The sequence below is a fragment of the Rhinolophus hipposideros genome, assembly GCF_964194185.1.
Source record: "Rhinolophus hipposideros genome assembly, chromosome: X".
Taxonomy (NCBI): domain Eukaryota; kingdom Metazoa; phylum Chordata; class Mammalia; order Chiroptera; family Rhinolophidae; genus Rhinolophus; species Rhinolophus hipposideros.
In genome coordinates, this window is record NC_138046.1 from 94411359 (window position 1) to 94436992 (window position 25634).

The 25634-nt window shown below is 36.4% G+C and overlaps 1 protein-coding gene across 15 annotated transcripts in view; it reads left to right on the forward strand.

Moving 5' to 3' along the window:
• The window catches only part of CASK (calcium/calmodulin dependent serine protein kinase), a 416202-nt gene that overhangs the window by 335057 nt on the left and 55511 nt on the right, over positions 1–25634 (forward strand). For all 15 annotated transcript variants that reach the window (XM_081041785.1, XM_081041786.1, XM_081041780.1 and 12 more), the window contains 3 exons: positions 2913–3034; positions 21269–21346; positions 23656–23736. In XM_081041785.1, the coding sequence (XP_080897911.1) occupies positions 2913–3034; positions 21269–21346; positions 23656–23736 (281 nt within the window). The remainder of the gene's footprint in view (positions 1–2912; positions 3035–21268; positions 21347–23655; positions 23737–25634) is intronic.

Below are 25634 nucleotides of genomic sequence, written 5' to 3' on the forward strand. Positions count from 1 at the left end.
GTATTAATAAACTGCTACCTAGACTATATCAGCATCAGCGATGCTGGAAAGAAACTGTAAAAACTAGATAAGATTTCACTAAGATAACTGAGTGAAAATGATAACTAGGTTTCTGTGATATATGTTGAATTATTTTAACATACAAAAAAATTTTTCACTAGTATTTTTGTTATTGTAGTTTCATAAGTTCAGAAGTTTAGAACTGGCTTTAGTAATTTTATAAACCTGGTACCATTTAATTGTGCGGTTGATAGTGTGTTGGTGTCAGGAATTCAGTGGGACATTTGGGACTAATTTCTTCACATCATCTCTTGCTTTCTAAGGCTCTCAGTAAGGGATGACGAATGAGCTGGCTTTGATCTAATTTCCAGATTTTCTTTCCTACTCAGAACAAAGTAAAAATCCTGAAAGAGCAGGTAGAAGGAAGTCGATTAGATTAATCTTTTCAGGAATAGCAGGGGAAATGCGAACTGATTTCCACCTTATAGGTAAGTGTAATTATTCAAAATTTAAAAGCATCCACAGTCCCTTCAACAGTGAATGGTTAAACTGTGGTACATCCATGCCATGGACTATGACCCAACATTAAAAAGGATTAAACTATTGCTACATGCAACAACCTGGAAGAATCTCCAGAGAATTATGATGGGTCAAAAAAGCCAATCCCAAAAGTTTACACACTGTATGTTTTCATTTATGTAGCACCCTTGAAATGACAAAATTTTAGAAATGAAGAACAGATTAGTAGTTGTTAGGGGTTAGGAGGGGTCGGATAGTAGGGAAATGAGTGTGACTATAAAGGGGCAACAGGAAGGATCCTTGTGGTGAGAGAAATATTCTGTAGCTTGACTTGTATCAGTGTCAGTATCTCGTTGTGGTGTTGTATGAGTTTCACAAGAGGTTACCTCACCATTGGGGGAAATCGGGTGAAGGTACATGATGAGATCTCTCTGTATTATTTCCTTCAACTGCATGTGAATCTGCAATGATCTCAAAATAAATAGTCAAAGTTTTTAAAAATTAACCACAGTAATTCCCACATGGATAACCACTTGACTTGCGGCTTAAGCTCCAAATCTTTAATATAATTAAATAGTACTGCACACAGCAGTTGCTTATATAGCAGCTTTTATTTTCTAGCGTGGAAAACTTGGAACATATGGACGAGAACAAAATGAAGTATAAATAGGAAAATAAAGATAATTCCTGTTACCCTTTTGGTGTATTTCATTCTGGTTTTTTTCTGAGTTTGTGTATGTGTATTTTTTCAATCATAATTGGGAATACGTAGTTTATGTGGTTTTATATTCTGCTTTCTTGAATTTTATATCACGAGATTTTTTCTATGTCTTTAAAATTCTTCAAAAACAATTTTCATTTGGCTATATATTCCATTATATGGAAGTTCTATAATTTATTTATGCAATCATTCTCTATCAGCTATTTTTCCATTTTATATGATAAATATCCTTATAAATAAATATTTTTCTACATTTTCTATTTTTTTTCTTAAGTTGGGTTTTTGTAAATGGTATTTCTGAAAGTGCATGAGCATTTTTAAGGCTCTTGGGTGTATGTTACCAGATTGCTTTCTGAAACAGTGGCACTCGTTTACATTCTCACCAATAAGTGTATGCAAATGGATAAAGTCCAAGACCAGAAGTAATTAGAAACAGCACAGAGTTCTAGAACAGAAAGATTCGAGATTTGTATCTTTTTCTAAAGGAGGGTTTCTGTTGACATTTTAGGCTGCATAATTCTTTCTTGGGCGTAGGGAGCTGTCCTTGGCATTGTAGAATGTTTAATAGCATCCCAGGTCTCTACCCACTAGATGACAGTAGCACAACCTGTTCCCCACCACCACAGTTGTGACAACCAGAAATGTCTCCAGCCATTGCCAAATGTCCCCCCTGGGGGGCAAAATCGCCTCTGGTTGAAAACTACTGATCCAAGACTTAATTGTGCAATGAGGCTCTTATTGTTAGAATTTCTCTAACACCATGTATGCTAATATGCTGAAGCCTCGCCTCTCAGAGTTCTTTTCTTTCTCTGGAGTATGTATGTATGTGCAAGTTGTCTGCAGAGTACATAGCCTAATCATTTCTTTAAGTCTGTGTAAGTGACTTCGTTACTACTCAGTATATATCTTGCCAGCTGATACTTCTCAGGATTCCTGGTTATAAAAGGAAATGTAAAGAATATGACCACACTACCATTTGCTTTGCCATGCAAAAATGATCTGCCCTAACATTTAATATGATATTTGGAAGTGTCAGTCAGTGTACTTACCCTTTGTCTTTGTCTTCTGAATAAAAAAAGGCCCAATGGACTGAGAACAACTTGGTTCTCTTGACTTTGTATGCAAAGGAAGGAAAAAGAATGGACTAGGATATTTGTTAACTTAAGTTTGAGCCTTAAAAATCCTAAGAAGCCTGTTTTACACCACAGGAGCTCCCGTTTTGAAGGTTTGTCCCTAAGATCTACAGTTAGCTTTACCTTCCTTCAGTTCTTGATGGAATGCATGTGTATGAAAGGTTCACCTGTTATTTCTGTAATACTGCAAAACATCATGGGGTCATGGAACCCACATTCTTCTGATGTATATAACTTGCTGCACCCAGATCTTCTAACTCAATTAGAGTTGATGAATTTCCTTAATTTGCATAAGACAAGCTTCCATTTACTTTGAAAAATGAGGAGCATACAATACATTATTAAGAACGTGAAGTCACTGAAAATACTCTCTCCTTCAGTGATATGAAACTCATTTAAGTCTATCCTTCACTACAGATACTAACCTTTGAAGTTCGGTTTGTTAGTCCATTGTTCTGAAGTGCAAGATTTGGATTACAAAGGTTAGTTTGACATTGACTTTCTGTACTGGCTGTTTCTTTTCTGTTTGTTCCCTTTAGGAGCAGTCTCACAGGTGCTAGACAGCCTGGAAGAAATTCATGCACTTACAGACTGCAGTGAAAAGGACTTAGATTTTCTACACAGTGTTTTTCAGGATCAGCATCTTCACACACTACTAGATGTAAGTCTTTCTTTTCATTAATTTTTTGGTAAGTTGAATATTTAGCATACCATTTTTACTTTACATGAATTTGCAGATGTCCATCATAACAGTCCCTTTTCAGTTGCCTTAAGTCTGAGAGAAATGTGGGAAATCATCCATCACAGATTCATAATTGAAATAAAGTGCTATATTGTATATAGCACAAATGCAATACAGCCTGACAAGTCACAGTGAAAAAGTTATGTGTGTGTATGTGTGTGTATCTCTGTTAAAAGAATCCATTGATCTTAGCTTTGATTACTTTTTATTGCTTTAAACATTGTTTTAAAACACTGCACCTCAAGCATGAATATAGAAGAGAGAAAAGACAATAAGATATTGTGCTATGGACTGTGTTCACACATTTCATATTTATTATTGCCAGTTTTCATAGACTCAGTGTCTTCTTAAAACATAAGAATATACTCCATTATTAAATTTGACAGGCTACATTGACAGCGGATTGAGATGCAAAGAAAAATCAGAAGCTGACAATTCACATCTACCTTCATTTCAGTCACATTTAAGGAAAGTGCCTTTCTGAGAGAACTTGGTCCACTTCAGCAGTGAAAAGTTTCTTAGCGTATATTAGTCTACTAGTACACATTATTCTTTTTACAAGAAAAACGTTCCTTAAGAGAATGATATTTGCTTTGGGGTGCCTGTAATTTTTGGTGCCAACTCTGATCAATGCACCATATGATGCAAATTAAAGGAAAATTTCCCAGAATGGATTCTACAGAATATTGCTCTGGGAGATGGTGATGGGTGTTGCCATGAGGGGGGTTGATCTTAAATTTATTGGTTAAATTATTGATTGACTAAAGTTTGGGAAATGCTACGTACTTTATTCCCTTTGTATAGATTTACAATGGATGTTAGTATATTAACACCCCTGATATGTCCTATAGCAAAGAAACCTGATTAAGAGAATTTTTCAAAGAAATTTGGGCACAGAACTTTTATTCACAATCCTGTCAAATTAATGAGGACTAGTTTGGGGAAAACTAAGCCGAGAGTGTTGCATTACATTTCAACTTCCCCCTAAGCGCAGTCCTAGGAAACTAACCAGCAATTGTTTCTTTCCATAAATTTGGTCAAATCAAATTAATTATCAAATTTTTAAAATTAGTTTGGCTTTTTTATATTTTATTTCTTGCTCACATCATAGTCAGTCATGTATCCAGGTATCTTCCACTGCCATCCTCCAGGGCTTTGGAATCTTCCACTGCATTCTTTACACCCAGCCAGCTACTGAAAGAAAATGGAGACTTTTTCAGGGTCCAGGCTGGAAATGGGCTATATCACTTTTGCCCATATTCCATTGGCAAGTACTAGTTACATGCCTACCCAGCTGCAAAAGAGCTGGGAAACATAGTTTTTAAATGTGCTCAGTAAAATAAGCCATACAGAGAAAGACAAATACTGCATGGTATCCCTTACACGTGGAATCTTAGGGGGAAAAAATGGAAACAGAGTAGAATGGTAGAATGATGGTTGCCCCTGGCTGCAGGGATAGGGGAAATGGAGAAAAGTTGGTAAAAGGGTACAGACTTTCAGTTATAAGATGAATCAGGCCTGAGGATCTAAAGTAGCACATAGTGACTATAGTTGACAATACTGTATTGTGTGATTGAAATTTGCTAAGAGAGTAGACTTAAGTGTTCTCATAAAAAAAAAATATGTGAGGTGACGGATGTGTTAATTAACTTGATGATGGAAATCCTCTTACAATTGTATTTGTCAATTTTACTTCATAAAGCTAAAAATGTGCTCAGGAAGATAAGGAAATAGCTCTTCTCTTTAGTGTAATTTATCTCAAGTAATTTGAGGACGTTTCAGATTAAGTTCATTTCAAATAACTGTTACTTAGATACCAAAAACCTTTGAAATTCGTTCTATTTTGTGGATAATTCCTAGCATTCCTCCTTCTTCTCCTCCTCCTTCTTTATCATCATCATCATGGTTGTCATTGTTATGTGCTATCTGAAGCAAAGTTTGACCTCTATTCATTGGTTGTTTAAATATCTATTGTTCTTTCATTGCTTCATATGATGCAGAAAGTTTTCCCAATTGTCAATTTCCCATAGAAGTCAACCCTTGACTAGAACTCGTATGCAGGATATATGAAAGAAACTGCAGCACAGCATGGAGATTTGGGTTATTTAAGTATAGTCAGTGGTGAGGTCTTTGCAAAGATTCACTGACCTTCTTTAAATCAAGGACTTCTTGTCATTTAAAGGCTCAGAGAAGCCCAAATTGGTTTTTGAAGTTGCATTTTTCTTACTAACGAAACATGGTGGAAACATGGTGTCTGAGCACCCCAAGCATGAAACCGCAGGGGAAATGCAAGAACATTGCTAGTTTTTACAAGGAGGGGCGGATGGTCGGACACAGACTGGACTATGGAGCTGAGCCAGGCTGCCAGTTATTGCCCAATGCTGAACTTGGCAGACCTCACTGGAAACATTTATTTTTGAATAACTGCTGCATTCTTGGGTAGACACTGTTACAACTTCAGAAGAGACCCAGATTTTAGTGAGGAAAAACATGCTTAAACTTCTTTTGGATGCTTATGAATTGTAAAGTTGTATCTGCAGTATCAGCATCTGCTCCTTTAAAAGGAGCTGGGGGACTGAAAATGAATTGTGCCCAGTAAAGTGACACCATGTCTGCAGAATTTGGCAGACAAGTGCTGCATGGGAACCCCTGTTCCCTCCTGAAATGAGTGGACAGGGTTGGGATGCATTTGTTTCTGAAGAACCAAACTGAGCTGTCCTTCAGTGAAAGCTTAATCATGAATGACCTAAGCCATCGTTAGAATATGCTCTCATAACCAGCAGCCCATAAATGCAGTTCATTAAGCTCTTGTTGCAGAGCTAACAGACTGCATTACCAATAATGTAATCAATGAAGAATTGAAGTGGCTGCCACATACAGAAATCTAGCCATTACATTTTTTTTTAATTTCTTTTTTATTGGGGAACAGTGTGCCCTTCCAGGATCCATCAGCTCCATGTCAAGTCATTGTTTTCAATCTTTCAAGTTGTGGGGGAGGTGCAGCTCACTGGCCCATGTTGGAATCGAACCGATGACCTTGGTGTTGGTGTTGGGAGCACTGCGCTCTAACCACTGAGCAAACCAGCCGCCCCATTAAATTCTTTTTAATTTAAATTAATATTTAAATGTTTAGAATAGGCACAAAAAAGGAACATGATATGACCAACTCTTGAGAAGAAGCTTTTCCAACTTTGACCATTCGTTTTTCTTCATTCTAATGTTCTATATCCCAAGCTTAGATTTGTATTGTTTTGGTTTTTTGTTTCATTTTGTTTTGTTTTTAGTTTTTATTAAATTTATTGGGGTGACATTGGTTAGTAAAATTATATAGGTTTCAAGTGTACAATTCTATAATACATCATCTATATATCACATTGTGTGTTCACCACCTAAAGTCAGTTCTCCTTCCATCACCATATATTTGACCCTCTTTACCCTCTTCTATACCCTCCTCCCCCCTTTTCTTCTGGTAACTACTGATTGTTTTGTTTTGCAGAATCAACGTTGCTTCCTTTTTAAGGATTCCAAGTAGTGACACCTAATGGCACAGCTTTGTGGACCATGGATTGATTGTTACTGAGCCATGTTATGAAACATCTTTATTACATTTAAATAATTCCTATTAATTCAATGATACTCTACGTAGCTAAGTTGAAGCCATAATTTTTAAGCTGACGAAAAGAACTAGAATTAAGTTCATATGGAAGACTAAAACTTCATCAAGTACTTTGTTTTTTCTAATTGTACTTTTAAAACAATAACAAGCTCAAAATTCGAAGAAACATTGTTAGCATTTGTTTGGAGGAAACAAAACATCTGTCAGGTTGAAAGAATTTACAGTAAAACCAAAGAAGAAATACTGTGGTTCCACTGAGGGGAGAAATGCTTCTTATTTAAATTCTAGTGAAACATACCTAGTTTAATCTGTAGTTACAAATAGATCCAGAATCTCTAAATATTTGCTACCCAACCAGTTCCACATGCTGCTTGCTCCTCATTTTGTGGGAAGAAATAGAGGCTTGAGGAGGAGCTGTGTTTGGCCCAGCTTATTCCAGTATGTCTACTTTCAGAAATTAAAAGCACTGTACAGAGGTGATCTGTGTATGAAATACATAGATCAATTATAGTACGACAGAATTTGATAAAGCTGCCATAACAAAGTACCACAAACTGGGAGGCTTAAAATAGCAAAAATGATTCTCTCACAGTTCTGGAGGTCAGAAATCCTAAATGAAGGTGCAGTAAGGCCATGCTCCCTCCAAAGCCTCCAGGGAAGAATCCTTCCTTGCCTCTTCCAGCTCCGGGTAGTTGCCAGCCCTCCTTGGTGTTTCTTGGCCTGTAAATGCATCACTCCAATCTCTCGTCTTCATATGGAGTTCTCCTCTGAATGTGTGACTCTGTGTCTACACATATCCTTCTATAAGGACATTTAGGGGCCACCCTACTCCAGTATGACCTCATCTTAATTACATCTGTAAAGACCCTATTTCCAAATAAGGTCACATTCTGAGGTTCTGAGTAGACATTAATTTTTTTTTTAACAGGACTTTATTGGGGAACAGTGTGTACTTCCAGGCCTTTTTTCCAAGCCAAGTTGTTGTCCTTTCAGTCTTAGTTGTAGAGGGCGCAGCTCGGCTCCGGGTCCAGATGCCATTTTCTAGATGCAGGGGCACAGCCCACCATCCCTTGCGGGAGTCGAACCGGCAACCTTGTGGTTGAGAGGACGCGCTCCAACCATCTGAGCCATCCGGGAGCTCAGCGGCAGCTCAGCTCAAGGTGCTGTGTTCAATTTTAGTTGCAGGGGGCGGAGCCCACCATCCCTTGCGGGAGTCGAGGAATCGAACTGGCATCCTTGTGGTTAAGAGCCCACTGGCCCATGTGGGAATCAAACCGGCAGCCTTCGGCATTAGGAGCACGGAGCTCTAACCTCTTGAGCCACCGGTCCGGCCCTAGACATTAATTTTGAGGGGACAGTATTCAGCCCAGTACAGCATGGAAAACTGACTTTGCCCAGAATTGATTCTTCAGGTGTGAGTGTTAATTACCCACATCTAATATAAAATAGTGAAATGTGACCCTGTTGTTCCTTAATCAGGCTTTCTTGGGAATTGGTGTTAAAATATAGTTGTATCTTTTAATGATATTTTGAATTAGTTTTGGGCTGGAACTTGTATGTGATAAATTGGATGGTCAGATGATGGATGTATTTTTGATGGACTGAAAAATCAAGTTTATCTTTAGATAAAAAGCATTTTGCAAGTGTTACTTGGTGGTGATTCTCAGTCTTCTCAATTTCTTATGGAAATGTTATTACAGAATAAATGTTTATTTTGTAAGTCAACAGTGTTCTAAAACATTGTTAAATGACATTTATCTGTTCTGCCAAACTCTGACAACTAAGTTTTAAACATTTACCCACCATCTGTCGTACATCCGAACAGCTGTTAACATTTATTACATACTGCTGTTTCCATAGTAAATGTGATACCCCACCTAATTAAGATTATTTTCGTGGGAAATCCTAAAATTATTTTTTCTAAAAATATAATCGGTGATTAGATTAATAAAACAAAAATTAACTGCAGTAACAACTCAATTTAGCAGTTTTATATTAATTTATAAGTAGATTTTTATAATAGATCAAATAATAGTTTTAAATATTGCATTAGAAATAAACTGGTATCTGGAATCCTCCATATTTAATATTACTGACATCTATTTTTATAATTGTTTACTGTTTAGGGAAGGTTAGAGAGATTTTCTATCTGACCTGGAGTTAGCACTGGAAAATTACAAGTCTTGATTTACTATTTTGCTTTTTTGAGATGATATTAAATTAGTAGTCATATTTGGGAACAGTATATTTTTAGAACTTAGAAGTTTCCTAAAGGGAAAAAAAATGGAACTTCTGCAGTAATTTGATGTTTTTGAGCCAGTTGGGATCTGAGAAATAAGTTGATACACTGTTAAGTCTGTATGTTTAAATAGATTACCAGTCAGGAAATGCCAAAGTTAAGTTTCCCATGAATTTATAGTCCAGTCGATTGGCACTTAAATGTCTGGAATAATAAAGCCTATCTGAGGACCTTCTAAGGCTGAGCTACTGGTACCTTCTCAGGGTCCCATGCCGTCTTAAGAATCAGCTTCGGCAAATATGAAACCAGCTGGACAGTGGGCCAGTGGTGGTGGTTCTTGTATTGCTTAGCAACTGGAGCTGGAGATTAAAGTGCACTGCTGCTCACTTTGGGTACTGGGCTCTCTCATTCCACTGTTACTAACTGGATGGGCAAAAACTCCCACATCTGTTTCCATCAGTGTATGGCAGTATCAGTGTCAGTAGAAAAGTACCACTTAAAACAAAATTCCTGGGGTAAAGAGTTAGAGATATCATATGTCCTGAATATTTTCAAAGTAGTTTTCCTTCATTCTTAATATAGATACCAATAAACTTAGCTCCCTTCCCCCGAAGAGCTACTAAGGTATATGGTCATTTGTTAAGCAGCAATAGAAAACTAATACAAGCAGAAACAAAACAGGACTGTCTACTCCTACCACCTCTATTCAACACTGTACTGGAGATTCTGGCCAGTGCAGTAAGGCAAGAAAAAGAGATTCAAGGCATACAGATTAGAAAGGAAGAAATAATACCATCTTCTTGCAGAGAAATTTTTTTAACTGTTTTTATTTTAATTGGGGACTATCAGGGAACAGTGTGCTTCTCCAGGGCCCAGCAGCTCCAGGTCATTGTCCTTCAGTCTAGTTGTGGAGGGCACAGCTCAACTCCAAGTCCAGTCGCCGTTTTCAATCTTAGTTGCAGGGGGTGCAGCCCACCATCCCATGCGGGAATTGAACCAGCAACCCTGCCGTTCAGAGCTCATGCTCTAACCAACTGAGCCATCTGGCCACCTGAGAAATATTCTTATATGTAGAAAATCCTAAGGAATCTACGAATGACCCACTAGAACTAATGGCAAGTTTATCAAGATTTCAAGATACAAGATCAATATACAAAAATTAACTGTACTTCTATATACAAGTAATAAATCATGTGAAAATAAAATTAAAGAAATTCACAATACTATCAAAAAGAGTAAAATATTTAGTGGCTTGCACAAAAGAAGTATAGGGCATGTACACCAAAAACTACTAATGTTGCTGAAAGAAGATCTAAATAAATGGAGAGAGATATCATATTGTTGGGTTAGAGGACTCGATATAGTTAAGATGGCAGTTTTCCCCATATTGATCTGTAGAGTCAATGTAACCCTTATCAACATCCCCACAGATTTTTCTTTTTGTAGAAGGTGACAAGCTGATCTTAAAATTTATATGGAAATGACAAAACAGTTTTGAAAACAGAAAAACAGTTGGAGAACTGATTTCAAAGGTGACTATAATGCTACAGTAATGAAACTAGTATTGTATTGGTGCAAAGATAGACATAGATCAATAGAACAGAATAGAGTTCAGAAATAAATCCTCGTATGAGGGTTTGTTTATTTATAATGAGGGTCAATTAATTTTCAACAAAGGTGTCAAGGCAATTCATTAGGGAAGGAATAGTGTTTTGTTTTTTAAACATGGTTCTGGAGCAACTGGATGTCCACATGCAGAGCAATGAACTTAGACCCTTAACCTCACACCATACACAAAAATTTCCACAAGGTGGGTCATACATCCATTGTAAACTTAAAACTATAAAACTTTTAAAATATAGGAGTAAATTTTCATTACCTTGGATTAGGCAAAGAGTTCTTAGATGTAACACAAGGGAACTTTCAGAAATGAAGGAAATGTTCTAAAACTGGATTGAGATGATGGTTGTATAACTGTATGAATTTACCAAAAATCATCATCCACTTACACAGGGACAATTGTACAGTTTATAAATGATATCTCAATTAAATCTTTTAAAAGTGAAAAAATGAAAAGTAACATATTTCTTTTTATTTAAGAAAATCTGTTTTACCCTTTTTGTATTATTTTAAGAGAAAGCACTGTTGGCAGTTGCTTCCATGTGCTATGGGTTATTGTGTACTGTGGATGCCATAGTAGCATTTAGAATCCATGGCTGCCACTACAAACAACATCGGTTTCCAGTGTCCTGACATTGTCTCTGTATCCTAACGCCTGTCTAGCAAAGCCACGCTGCCTGCCCTCTGCAGTGCTCACAGAGCCCACTGAAAGGGTCATTCCAGTTGCTTTCACAGGGTCATTACACTGATTTCTCCATCTCAATATTTACTTCTATGGCTAACACTTTACTTTTTACTGACTTTAAAATGTTGAATTTGTTCTTCTTTCCCAAGAACTGTTTTATTAACCAACATGTAGTTGTGCCCTGTGGAAGAACTCCAAATTATCTTTTTTGTTTAAAAACATTATGAATTACATAGTTTTATGTATTTTGCAATGGGGGGGTACCTTCTCAAAATGACATCTTTTAGTTTATTCTTTTAGTTAATTTCTTCTACATTCAAATACATGAATGTTTGTCATTTCCCAAAGTTCACAGCTTTTCTGTGGATTTTGTTTGACATAATATCAATATTTTTGTCTTTTACTGTGGTAAAATGTGCATAACATAAAATTTACCATTGTAACCATTTTTAAATGTCCAGTTCAGTGGCATTAAGTGTATTCACACTGTTGTGCAACCATCACCACCATACACCTCCAGAAGTTTTTCAGCTTCCCCAAATGAAAATCTGTACCCCTTAAACACCAACTCACCATTTCCTTCTCTCCCAGCCTCTGGCGGCCACCATTCTACTTTCCGTCTCAGCGAATTTGACTACTGTAGGTACCTCACATTATAAGTGGAATCATAGCATATTTGTTCTTTTGTGACTGGCTTATTTCACCTAACATAATGTGCTCAAGGTTCATTCATGTTGTAACATGTGTCAGAATCCTTCCTTTTAAAGACTGAAAAATATTTCATTGTGTATACCACATTTTGTTGTTTCATTCATCCAATGTCAGTGTTTTATGGTAGACAGTTATGTAACAGGAGAAACCAAATTTTCAAAATAAAGCTGTCTGGTAGTAGGGAATTCAGCCTTATTAGTTCCATCCCCAGGTAATTGCTCTATCTGGGCTCCAAGTTAGCTCCTATATTCTATATCTTTGTAAAAGGAAGGTGTGATTTTCACTGAAAGTATTATTAACTACAGGAGTCCCTCTAGTTCCCTCATTTGTTCAGATGAATTACTCCTTAAAACAGGGATTGGAATTTACTCTGAAATACCAAGAATAATGAATCGGCTTATCCATGGTACCAGTGTTTCCCACTGGTTGCCATTCTCTTTTTATAACACCACAGCCAACCTTACCAGAAGGCAAAGGAATGTTCAAAAAGCCTTCAGAGTGCAGCAAGCACTGATTCTTCTTCATGCTATTTTCAAGGAAAGGAGGGGATTTCCCCCTAGAAAGGAATGCAGTATAGGCTTTTTCCTCATGCTTTCTTTTGTTTGCTCAAGAATAAGCATTATGATTTGTTTCTTACAGGGTTCAAAGGAATTCAGTTAAAGAACATTCAATGGGATTGGCTTGCAGCATTCACAATCCAAGAATTTAGCTGTTCCTTCTCTTTGTGGCCCTTCAAACATTATACCATAAAACCACTTCTGCTAGACTGTCTTTGTTTTCTTCTCTCTTAACTTTCCACAACAGAAATTCATTTTTGCTACAGCTACTTGTACCAAAGCTTGGTATTTACCTATGCAAAATGAAAGTCATATCATAAGTCAGAAATTATTGTACTGGGTCTATAATTACATAAAATAGTATATGACAGACACACCTAATGTAAATGTTTTCTTTTAAAGCAGCAAATTATTAATAGGATATTCATTTAGTATAAATATCATTTAAATATTATTGCAGATGCTTCAGAAGAACTCATTAGGAAATGAGGTTTTAACACTTTTTAAAAATGTTTTGAGTGTGTTTTTTTTAAATAATTATTTTATTAGTTTCAGGTGTTATTGGTTTTTTTAATAAAAAAGAAATTTATATCATAGTGAAATTTCTCAGTTGGGCAAACTCTTGTATCTAGTATTAAAAAGTGCCCCATTTCAGAAAGTTTTTTCATTAAAAGCAAAATAAAGCCTGCTTATTTCATCTCTATAGGCTTTTTCCTCATGCTTTCTTTTGTTTGCTCAAGAATAAGCATTATGATTTGTTTCTTACAGGGTTCAATTTTAGCATTATTTGGCAACTGCAAAAGGCCTAAAGAATAGTAAAGTTAGGTCATCTGAGGCCAGGGTTTGAGTTTCTCAGAAAGAGCTGACAGAAATCCGCCACAGTAACTTACACTGTTAGTCCACCAAAAGGACAGTCTTTTTAGATTGAACTAAAAGGTCAAGGAAGTCTTAATTTCCTGAATTCAAAAATAAATCCCCATAAGTACAGTGTTCTAATGGGACTTAAAAGCAGGTCTGTACACAAACAAATAAAACGTAAGCCAAGCAAGCCTCCTTAGGGGTACCTTCGCTTACATAATCCCAGGTATTTTTTTACAACTCTTTCGTGAAATCTTCAGATGGCCCAGATATACTAATTTTTCCGTTTCCTATGTGCTGTCAGAAGAAAACTATCATAATGGATTTAGTTACAGTAGCATATTACTAAGCCAGCCGGGCCTCTTTTTAAGATTTCAAGTAATCACCCCATCGTGATTTTCTAAAACTTTTTTTTAATTAAAGTTTATTGGGATGATAATTGTTAGTAAAGTCACATCGATTTCAGGAGTACAATTCTGTAATACATTATTTATAACTTGATTTAAGCTAGCATTGCACTGCTGTACTCTTAGGCTAAAGCTTTCCTGGGATATCTAACTCAAGGGCTTCCAGGAACATTCTTATTGGCCACTAAATACAAAATGCAGTATATCGGATGTCCATTTCTAACTTGAATTGCCCAATATAAACTGGACCATAGTACTGGTAGCAGCCCTGAACCTTCCTCCAGAGAAAGTCTAAATTCCAAAGTGAGACTCCTGCTACTTTAGTACGGTCACTAGATTTGTGGAGTTGATGCCCATTTTTTAAATGTAAGAAACAAGTTTAGTTTAAGAGTTATAAAATTTAGCTATTTACACGTTTTCTGAACTTTCAGAGGGAAAGTTAGCACATAGTACAAATGGTGAAGGATAATGTGCAAATAAAATGGAAGTTCACTCTTCAGATGAATGTGGCATTATCTCCATCCAGATGAATAATCAATCTGCATGACAAATCTTTGAGTCCTTTCTTCAGCTATTTTTTAAAAACTGATTTTCAGAAGTTTTGTAGAATCTAAATTTTTAGGAAAAACTATTTTTAGTGCTCATAAGTAGGCATTTTTGTATCTCATAAAAGAAAAAAATGTCCTAGGTGATTTTAATTTTTTTGTAAATCATAATATCCCAATGATGCATAATTGTTCATAGATTTGTAAGATGGGCAGGTTATGTCAGTTCCTTCCAAAGTTTAATTATACCTTCTTAAATTTTTGAAAATGCCGTTTTAAATTTTGTAGTGTGTTTCTTTCACACTTACATTTCTCATCATGCAATCTTTAGGCCGCTGTTAAATATACTGCTCTTTTCCTAGTTTGGACTGTGTCATGTTTTAATGATGCCAAAGATATTTCAAAGGGCGTTTTCATATTTTTAACCAAGAGACAGCAAGTTTATATATAAACTTGAGCAGGAGAAAAATAGATTTTAGATCTCAGAAGATTTCTCCGATCTCTAATTTCTGAAATTCAACTCCAGTGCAGTAGTTGGATATCAGTTCCTTATATTTTAGTATTAAATCTTCTTTCCCTAACGTTTTGCTGGATTTCAAATGTATTTTTTTTTAATTCTGTTGGATATCAATGACTGATCTGCTGGGTTCACTAAAAAGATGTGACATTGGAACTTTGTTCCTAATCACACAGGTTCTTCCAAAAAAATATAAAGTCTTAATAAGTTACTCTATTTCCAGTACAAGTTAATTCCATTATTGTTGTGCAGTATAAACTTGTGATCTGTGTTATTATCTGTTTTACTAGGGTCACAGGCACATTTCATTACATACTTTGTAACTAAATATTTGACTCTTGAACACTTCAGTTCTTCTCCAGCAAGGAGCTTCTTCAGTATCTTCAGTGTTTGCTGCAACTCTACAAATAAGACATTATTTAGCCCATGTCTGCAGTCTAGTTACAAAAGCTACAATCTTTCTCAACAAATATACCTTCCGGTCCTTGGATTTGGTTTTCTCTATACTAAAAACCTAGTGGGACACATAACCCAGTGACAGTAATTTTACAGGTTCTCTGCCAGTCGTCCCATTTTAAACGTTGATCTTGCTAAAAGCTGGGTATAAACTATGAGCAAAATAATCCTCTATTTGAGGACTAGAAATCAGAGAAGACAGTGAGATATAATGAAGTATGGTAACACATGAAATGATTTAGTGTTTTGAATGTAAATAAAAAGTGACATATAAACTGATTTCATCGTCTTTAAGTGTTTGAAAGTATAATCTCAGGAGAGTTGAATTTAACGTTACCACTCACTTTATTCTGCTTTGTTTAAAACACCCCTTCTCAAATACAGAATGTGCCCTCCTAATGGAAATGTGCTCGTACTCCTTGACAGAAAGATAAAACGTGTCTGTAGCTGTGTGTGGTCATACCTGACCCAGTGCCAGAGACTGGCCAAGAGCAGGCCTGCCTGTGAGGGAGACAGTGTGAAACAGTCTGTTCCCCTTGCAGCTGTTCATATTTCCTCATTTTGCCTTTTTCTTTAAATAAAAAGTGCTGAGGCTGGGTAAATATAATTTCATTAGAAAGAGAAATCAAACAATAATCAATTCATTCTTGTTTTCTCTCTGGGGATAATTTATTAATATTCTTCCCTCCCTCCCTCTGCCTCACCCTCCACACCTCAGCTTTACAAATACACGTGATATCTTCAAATTTCAGGAAAGCAAATAGCAAAGGAAATATATTTTGTCATTCCAATCAACCTTGCATTTAAGCTTCTAGAGCAGCCAGATGCAGCTCTCAGGCCAATTCCAGCCAGCCACCTGGTCTTGTAAGTAAAGTTTTATTGTAACCCAGCCACTCCTATTCATTTATGATTTGTTAATGGCTGTCTTCCATACACAGCAGGATTGAGTGGTTGTGACAGAGTTCAAATGGTCTTCAAAGCCTGAAATATTTACCATCTGGCCCTAAAAGGATTAGGATTCTAACATTATTTAACAGGGCAAGGCTTATAGTTGATTGGTAGATATCCTGCAAGTCATATTTCGTGTATTTTTTTCCTACAGCCTATAAATGGCATTTTCTACAGTTCTTTCCCCAAGTATTTGCTAAGATATCTCCCTGACATGAGACTTTGTGTATTACTGAATTCTAATCTGGTATGAAAGAAAGGACAGGTCACCAGGCGGCCACGATCTAGTCACTGCTGTTCTGGCTGCAGGACCCCGAGCTTGTCACTTTGCCTCACTGGACCTCAGCTTTCTCCTTCTTAAAATGGAGGATTTGAGTCATGTTAATATCTAAGATCCCTTCTACCTTGAAAACTTGTGAAGTAAGCCATACTTGAAACATACAAAAAAAAAAACGAAAATTAAATGTGGTCAAAATACAATTTCTTAATTTTGCAGGAAATTTTTTAACTACGCAAGCAGCACTGAAAATAAATGATATTTGGCTCCTAAAGAAACAGGCTAAGAAATAAGTATTCCCACTGTTTATTTGTATGTTACTCTGAATTTTTTAAAAAGTATGTCTATTTATAGTTCCCATGCACCAGCTTAAATACTCATTTGTTTTTTTTTAAAGAAACATGTATTAAACATCTACTGTGTACTCAGTCCCATGCTTAAGTACTGTTACAGAATATCAAATAATTCAAGAGTCTGTGGAAAAAAGAAAGAAGCACTTAAACAGCATGTTCTATAATCTTGTCCCTCACGCAGCCATTGCCCGCCTTGTCGGTTAATGCCCTCAGTGTGGCAGGCATCCAGATGTTGGCTCTGTCCTGGGTTGCTTCTGCCCCCAGCTGTTACCACACAGCTACTTAACTTCTGGGTCCACTTGCTCTGTGCAGACAGCTTTCTTGGGCAGGTTCCATCAAGAAGGCTCCAGCCAGATTACTTTCTGAGACAGCAGCTTGACTCAGTGGGAAACACACACATTCTTGCCCCAGTATACAACACCAGTGTGGGCTGCCCTCACCCTACCACCAAGGGCTGCCCCAGGTGGCCTCCAGCCAGGAAAGAGGCAACAGTCCCTTTTCACTTGGAACCCCAAATACCACATATCAAGTTGCCCCCAAGCACTCTCACACCGGGCTCTTTCCTGGTGCACCAAGATAGGCCTTGTAAGTTGCTGCAACTCAGCAAGCATCCCTCCAAAGAATGAGATAGTGAGCTCTCCTCGCTGGCACCTCCGGTTTCCATGCACGATTCTTTTGGAGCATCCACCATTCTTCACTTGCACGAGGAAGGGGGCAACTCCCTCTCCTTTCTTCCCCATCAGGAAAGGAAAGGGAAAATCAAATACATGCTCTCCTCATCCTGTGATTCCTACAGATTCCAGGCTTCAGCTTCTGTAGGCAGAATGGGGTGCTGGGATGACTGTGGAAGGACCATTTTGGCCACCTTTCAGCAAGCTCTAGAGGGATGATCTGGCAGTTTCCTAGCCGACTTGGTGCCACTTACTTCCTACTGGCCTTGCCTCTGGACTTTAGCTGAAAATCCAAAACAGACAAAGTCCCAAATCACATTATTTTGTATATTCTTTATACATAATGGACTCAGGGAGGAGGTAAAGTGTGTTAAGAAAGAGGAGCTGAAGCTTTCGTTTGTTCTCAAAATCCAACCACCTATCACTTGCCCCAGACCTTAACAAAACTCCACCTGGATTTGAACTTCGAACCCTGAATTTTACCTTATAGGCAACATACAATATGAAGATGACCCATAGGAATGAGAAGTTGAAAAGCTGCGTATTTCTGACTCCTGTTTTAAAAACTTTTAAGTTATGTTGAGTTCAAATTTCCATCCGTTGATGACTTTATTTACCTGTTTCTCCACGTTTCTCAAACACTTTGTATTATGGGAATCCTTAAAATATTTAGTCCCTAAGGCAAAAATACAGTCATAGAAATTGAGGGGGGAAATGAAGGTTGGCATGTTATACATACACATAACTTGGTGCTGCTCACTGAGATCCTCTCCAGTTAATAGTGCTGGAGCCCAAACTACTCTCCGGTCCCCAAAGGGACCAAGCTGCCATACGTTTCTGGGCCTTTGGTTATACATGTCTTTGGAATTTGTGAGTTCTTTGAGGACAAGAGTTCTCATCCTTTTCATCTTCATAACCCTAGTAAATACAACCCGAATGCCTAGTGTATAGTAGGACCTCAATAAATATTCAATGCATGGATGCATGGATGGATGGGTGGATCAACAAGGGGTCCCTCCTTCCCACTGATAGTAGCCTGAGCCCCTTCCCTGCCCCTTCCTGCCTTGGTTCTTATTTCCCTTTTTGGTTAATGAGCAGGCAGTGGAGATTCACCATCTATTCTTAGCCACATGGATACCACCCATTTCATCTAGTACCTGCCTTAAGAGCTCCAGTCCTGTGCTCTTCCTCGGAGCTGGAGGGGCAGAGCCCAACGCCCCCAATTCAGGCAGAAGGCCCTTTTGTTTAATTGCTTCTTACTGTATCTGCCTTTGATATTAAGCATCCCACCTCACCCTCATCCCACCACTAGTTCAGTTGAACTTTGGGTGAGTGTGTGATGAACTGGATCAGGCCAGACCAAAGGAGCAGAGGAAAACTTGGTCTGAGCACTTTCCGCGGAGCAGGGCCTTGAAAGCATCTGCAACCTGTGACGTTCTAAGGCCAGAATGGTGGTTCTCACTTGACTGCCCTATGCCTCGGTTCTCTCATCTGTAAAGATGGGAAGTAGGGGTGTCAACCTTATAGAGTTGTTTGAGGTTAAATGAAGAATACAGATTAAGAACTTTAAGTAGTAGCATCTAATAAGTGCTCAATAAAAGCAATTGTCATTGTTATTATTGGTACTACTCTAATTCTCAGAACTTAACAGTGGGCATAAAGATTTACAAATACCTAAAGAGTTTATTAAAGCACAGATTTCTGGACCCCCTTTTCAAATTCTGATTCACTAAGTCTGAAGTGAGGCCAAGGAATCTGTATGTTTAATCACCATTCCAGCTGATTATGCTGTGAGTCTTCAAGAAACCACACTGACATAGACCTAGGGCACCGTATTTGGCGTAGTAAGACCAAGCCAAAAATAAAAAGTCTCCTGACAGAGAGAGAGCAATTCTGGGAGCTGTGGAATTTTTGTTGCTTTGTGAGTAAAAACAAATGTGCATTTATTAAATGTGTAAATAGGAACTAATCCTAATCATAGTTGAAGTTTTTGAAAGTAATGCTAGTAATAGCCCTTGGTGAAAAGAAAGGCAAAACTTTTCGTGATGAAATGAGGTATTATAAAGTGATAGTGCCGTCAGTATGTAAAGCCTTGAGTTAAATTTGCTTTTTTTTCAGAGTAGCATTCAAAAGTTTTAAAAATATTTTTATTATTCATGTAGTTTTTTTAATTTTGTTTAATTATCAGTATTATGACATGTCAGGTGATGACTGTATTTTTTACGTGTTGTGTATTTTAAATGTTTTTTTTATTTAACTTATGGTTCTTTACTTGGGGAGGGGGTCTTCTGTTTTTTGCTGTATATGTACAGTATTGCTTTCATCTCTATAGACTAATCTAGGAACCTAACACTGTGTATAACATTGTTTCTATGGGAAAATATATTCCCTAGTTCCAAAATTCAAAATTTACAATCTTTAGAAATAGAAACCAGTCAGAGGATGGAGACTTCCCACGTGTATTGTACAGAGATTTGGGCAAACTTTGGTGGAACAGCCACACATCACTAGCTCTCTATATGTTAATATAATATCTTAAATAGACCAGCGTTTTACTAACCTACTTACACCATACAGGTTTCTGTTTTAGTAGTGCTTTCTTAATGCCATCATTTAAAAATAGTCACTACTCTAACCTCACATTGTTTTCAGTAGGCATTTTTTAAATAAATTTATTTATTTGTCATTAGACATTTATTTGCTTGTCGTTAGGCATTTTTATGTATGGTGTAGCCCAAATATATACAAATTGTAAACCTTTGTCTTGCATGCGTATCAACAAATCTAACTGTAATCTGAAGAATGCTTAGTCAATATTTGACCTCTCAACTAGCATGGTTGCGCATAGTAGGGGAGGTAAAAAAAGACAAAACCAAAACCAACCCCCCTAAAATCCCCACCTGTTTTAGAGAAGTTAGGAAATAGAAGTGGCAGACTAGCCAAGATCATTTTTAACTTGTCACTTTTCAAAGCAGATTGTTGAATGAGACATTTCATCTAAGGTAGAAAGTAATATTTTAATTGCATTTTCTACACTATAGAGATTTTTCTCTAATGAATTAATTTTCTTCAGAAAGTTAAATTTTGGATCATTTAGATGTATGGGGTTTTAAAAATAGATTTATATTCTTTCACAGTCTTCTCATACTCTGAATTTCAAATACAAAAGGAAAAAAGTTTATGTCCATGATTTCCTGTGGAGAATGCCAGCACTGATACTGTTAATGACCAGCCCTAGTAAAATAGGCATAAACCTTTTGCGAGAACATTCCTTCCTAGAAGGAGTTGGGTTTGCCCTTTCCCAAGATTTAGATTTCCGTGAAAATTCTTTTAGGCATCTTGGCCAGAAAGAGTTCTTTAATTTTACTCTGTATTCATCTTATTAAATGTTGCTTGTATCAGAGGAAAAAAGTACTGTGATTACTGAAATATTGATGAATTTAAAATAAGGAAATTGCCACATTGACAGAATTTTGGACCATCTATTTAAATATGATTTTAAAGAAAGATATGCATTCAGCTCGTATTCTGACAAGTTTCCTTGAACGAATAAGAGATGATTAACAAGAAGATCCCACTGAAATCGTCAGCCATCTTAAGATGAAAATATTGTTTGGTGAAACAATAAATATGAAGTTCTGGATTTTAGCAAAGACTGATAACTGTTGATTGGATTTTCTCCTTTGCTTTTAGCTGTATGACAAAATTAACACAAAGTCTTCACCACAAATCAGGAATCCTCCGAGTGATGCAGTACAGAGAGCCAAAGAGGTAAGTGATATATTTTGTAAATGTATCAGGGTATCACATTTGCTACCTTTATTGAAAACATTTCTCCTGCACAGGAAGAGGCAGTTTCCTTAGAGTCACAGTTGGACCATTATACTCAGATTTAATATTTCTAAGTTGATCACTGAGTATTTGCATAGAGAAAAGAAAAAAATCTCAGCAGCAGCATTGTCTAGATTTCTGGTTCTGGTTCTGCTGTGTAAACTTGAACACGTTAACATATCAATTGTGCTTCTCTTTTTAAAAAATTATTTTACTGCACTTGGTGGAAATAGACATGCTCTGAAAATTTGAGTTGCTTTTTTAAGGTGGTAATGTTTGAAAGTTAATTAAATATCTACATCAACTAAGTTCAGCGATAAGTCATTTTTATAAATTGTCAATGTATATCTGTCATAGACGTTTTAAAACTTTTTTAATATAGACACATGACATTGCAAAAAGTTTGGAAAATAAAAATTCATTTATAATCCCATCACCCTAACACAGTAATTTTCATTTGCATATCCTTTTCCAGTCACTACCATTTGCATATAAATTTTCATATAGTTTCAATCAAAATGTATCTTTCATTTACCTAACATTATATAATGAGCATTTTTCCATGTGTCTACTTTGTCTTTGTATATATAAATTCTAATGACAGCATAATTTTTCTTTGCTATTACTAAATTATAATGAATTAGCAATTCCTCCATTGTTAGACACCTAGGGTTTTTTTTTCACTTTTTGATGTTATAAAAGTCTTTTTGCAAATATTTCCCTTTGAAAAAAAATGTTTCTTATAAAGTGAGATTACTAAGTAAAAGAATATGAAAGACAGAATTCCCTCCCTATCAGATTTTAAACACAAGACCCATACTGGAAAATATCGTATATTCACTGAGAAACAAGACCAGGGATGTGGGGTCTACTAGGCCTGCCCATGTGGTCAGGACACCAGCCTGGAGCAGTGCTAACTTAGGAGACCACATGTCAGTGTTTAAAATCATAGACTGTGAAAGTAGTAGGGGACCAGAGAGAGTATATGGTTTCATCCCTTCATTTCACTGGTAGAAAAACTCAAAGCATAAAAGACAACAAAAGTTGGCTTATCGTCATTAAACCATATGAATTATCAGCATAACCAGTCACTTGGTAAAGATGCATTTAGGTAAGAAAGAAACCCTGTAGTTTCTGTCTGTTCGTTCATTCTTCCTTGAGGAAGTGGTTAGATAGCACAATAAGTATGCTGCTGAAATCTAAGCCTTAGGCTAAGTGACTTCATAATATCCCTTCCTGCCCCAGTATTAAGAGTCTTCAACTTGAAGTAGGAGGTTCCTATTGGATGGATGACTTTTGTGCCCCTGACATCCAGTCCTGCTGAAGCAATCCTTGATTGGATCCACTTTTCGGACTGAATGCAATGTGTATAACCAACCACTCTGTGAGTCCAACCACCTGCTGTTAAGAATCTAACAGTGTGTTTACTCTGAAAGAGAACAAAGGCTTTCCCCAGGGCCAATATCACATAATCAAATTTTAAATGGGTAAATTCCATCCTGGTGTTGAGGAATAACTTTTGAAGAACAACTTCCCTTGAAAACAACCATTTCACCTGTACAGAGAAAATGTTAACACCTATAATTAGTGAAGAAAATTTGAGTAGAAAGAGAAAAGTTTGGGTTTTTGGTTTTTTTAATTATTCTCTTGGATTCCCTGACAATTAATCCTAGGAACCACTGGCAGAGGTGTGGTTCTTTCTATGTGAGGAGATGAGTATGGAAGATAACATTGATTCTCCCAGGCTGCAAGGAAAATTATCTAAGTGTTTTTCTTCTTTAAATTGTTTTTATTTGACCTATGTCATTTTAATCATTCTAAAAGGAATTGACAGTTTTGTTAATATAAAAGAAAGCTGTTATTAAGTTTTATTAGATTCATTTTGGTGGTGAGTTTGGAAGAAAGGTTTGCGGAGATATTTTTCCATTAACTGAATTAAAGTTACTTACACCTGTAATAAATATGTGCTGTGGACTTGTTTTGTTTTGTGTTTTTCAATAACCCTTTGGGTTATAGTTGGATAATATAGGCAGAGACTATTACAGCAATTTGTTTTATTTTTGTTGCTATCAATATAGTTCTCTCATATATTAATAACCTTTGAATAAAATGATGAATTTTTCCAAAATAATTGTTTTGCCTGCCATTAAAAATTCATTCATAGTTTTTAATTTAAAAGAACTCTATATTTTTTAAATCTTACATCCTGTTTTCACTATTATATATCTTGCTTATTTTTTACGTTTCAGGTATTGGAAGAAATTTCATGTTACCCTGAGAATAATGATGCAAAGGAACTAAAGCGTATTTTAACACAACCTCATTTCATGGTAAGTAACAATTAAACTTCCATAAAACTAAAACCTTACTTTCAGAAGAAGTTTATAATATTTTTTTAAATTTTTATTAAAGTATAGTTGGCATACAATACTATATTAGTTTCAGGTATACAACATAGTGATTCAATATTTATATACCTTGCAATGTGATCACCACAATAAGTCTAGTAACCATCTGTCACCGTGCAAAGTTATTCCCTGTGCTGTATATTACATCCCCATGACTTATTTATTTTATAAATGGAAGTTTGTACTTCTTATTCCCCTTAACCTTTAAAAAAAGCTTGTAATATTCCTCATAAAACAGCCATCCTCATCAAATGCATTTTTATATGTATAATATCAGACTGTTAAGATTACAGTACCAACTAATACCAAATACATTAAGATTCGTTTGTTTACTTTGTGTCACAGTTGTAAATATACTATTTTTGAGGTGACTCCTCAAAGACTGCATTGTCATCAGACAAGAGATTTGCTTCCTGATAAGACAGTCCCTAAGTCACTGGAACTGTTTATGTTACTTAAACCACAGGAGCTCAAATTGGAGACAGTTTTCACTAACAAAGAATTCTCTGAATCTAGGTGATATATTGGAAGAGTTATTATATCTCCTGACAATGCAAAATTCCTGTTTTTCTTCATTCATTTCTACTGTATGGAAAATAAGGATAGCACCTGTATTTGGCTATCCTTTATAATTGTAGACTATTATAAAACTAAATGGTTAAGCAGAACTCAAAATAGATAAGACACCTTTCTGTAGAAGAAGGTCCATAGTTGTCTACTTCACTGCAGTTCAAAGACACAATTACAGATGGAAATTCATGTTGAATATAACATTTTTAAAACATTGGCCACATCAGTATATGTGGAATATATATGGAGGGTGGAAAATCCAGGTGACTGCCCATTGGGAAAAAATCTGACTTAAATCTATGTTATTACTACTATTGAGGTGATATTTTTAAAATAACAGTAGCAATATAATAGGTGTATCATATCAGTTACTGTGAGTTTTGAGGTACATGGTACTTTATGATACAATGTTTTTAAAACTTTTACCCAGTCATTGAAATAGAGTTTTTCCTCAAAGTGACCACCTAGAAAGAAGCAATTACTGTATGCACCCTAACTCTCCCACCTAAACATGAAAGGATGAATTCAAGTATAATCCTTGAGAATATTTGACTTGATTCCATGTGATAGCTGCACTCTCCAGTTACAGGAAGCCAGGTTCAGTCTAAACCTGTTTGTATTCACCTGTGTCACATTCTAATACATGCCAGCCTGCTGGCACAGACCCCTTCCCCAGTGAATGGGCACATCTCACTTCAGCTTGCATATTCTTACTGAATTTATTATCTCATTTAATTATCTGTTTAATTATTAATTATTATCTGTTTCATAGACAAGGAAAATGAAGACACACTATGCCTTAGTAATATCCTCAAGTTTGAGAAATCACAAATGTCAGGAGTTAATTACCCCTACTTAATATTATTGTGTTCCCTGATTGTTTCATGTGTGTCGGCCACGTTTCCCTAGATTATAATTAATTCCCCTTTAGCCATCATGTCTTATATAGTATAAAAGTGGTTAAAGCTAGATTCAGGTGGACCTGGGATTGAACTCCACCTTGCCGCCTCCAGTTCTGTGAACTCTGACTCTCTCTGAGCCAACCTCATGGAGTTGGAATAAGAATTAAGTAGATGGTACATCTACCATGCTTAGCGCAGTACCTGACATGTGCTAGATGCCTAATAAATGTCAACTGATGAACATTATTAGTTACTCCATGGTGTCCAATCATGTGTAGGGTCCGTAGTATGTTCTCAGTAAAACACTGACTAGGTTAGGAACGTGCCCATTAGCAGATAGGTTAGCGT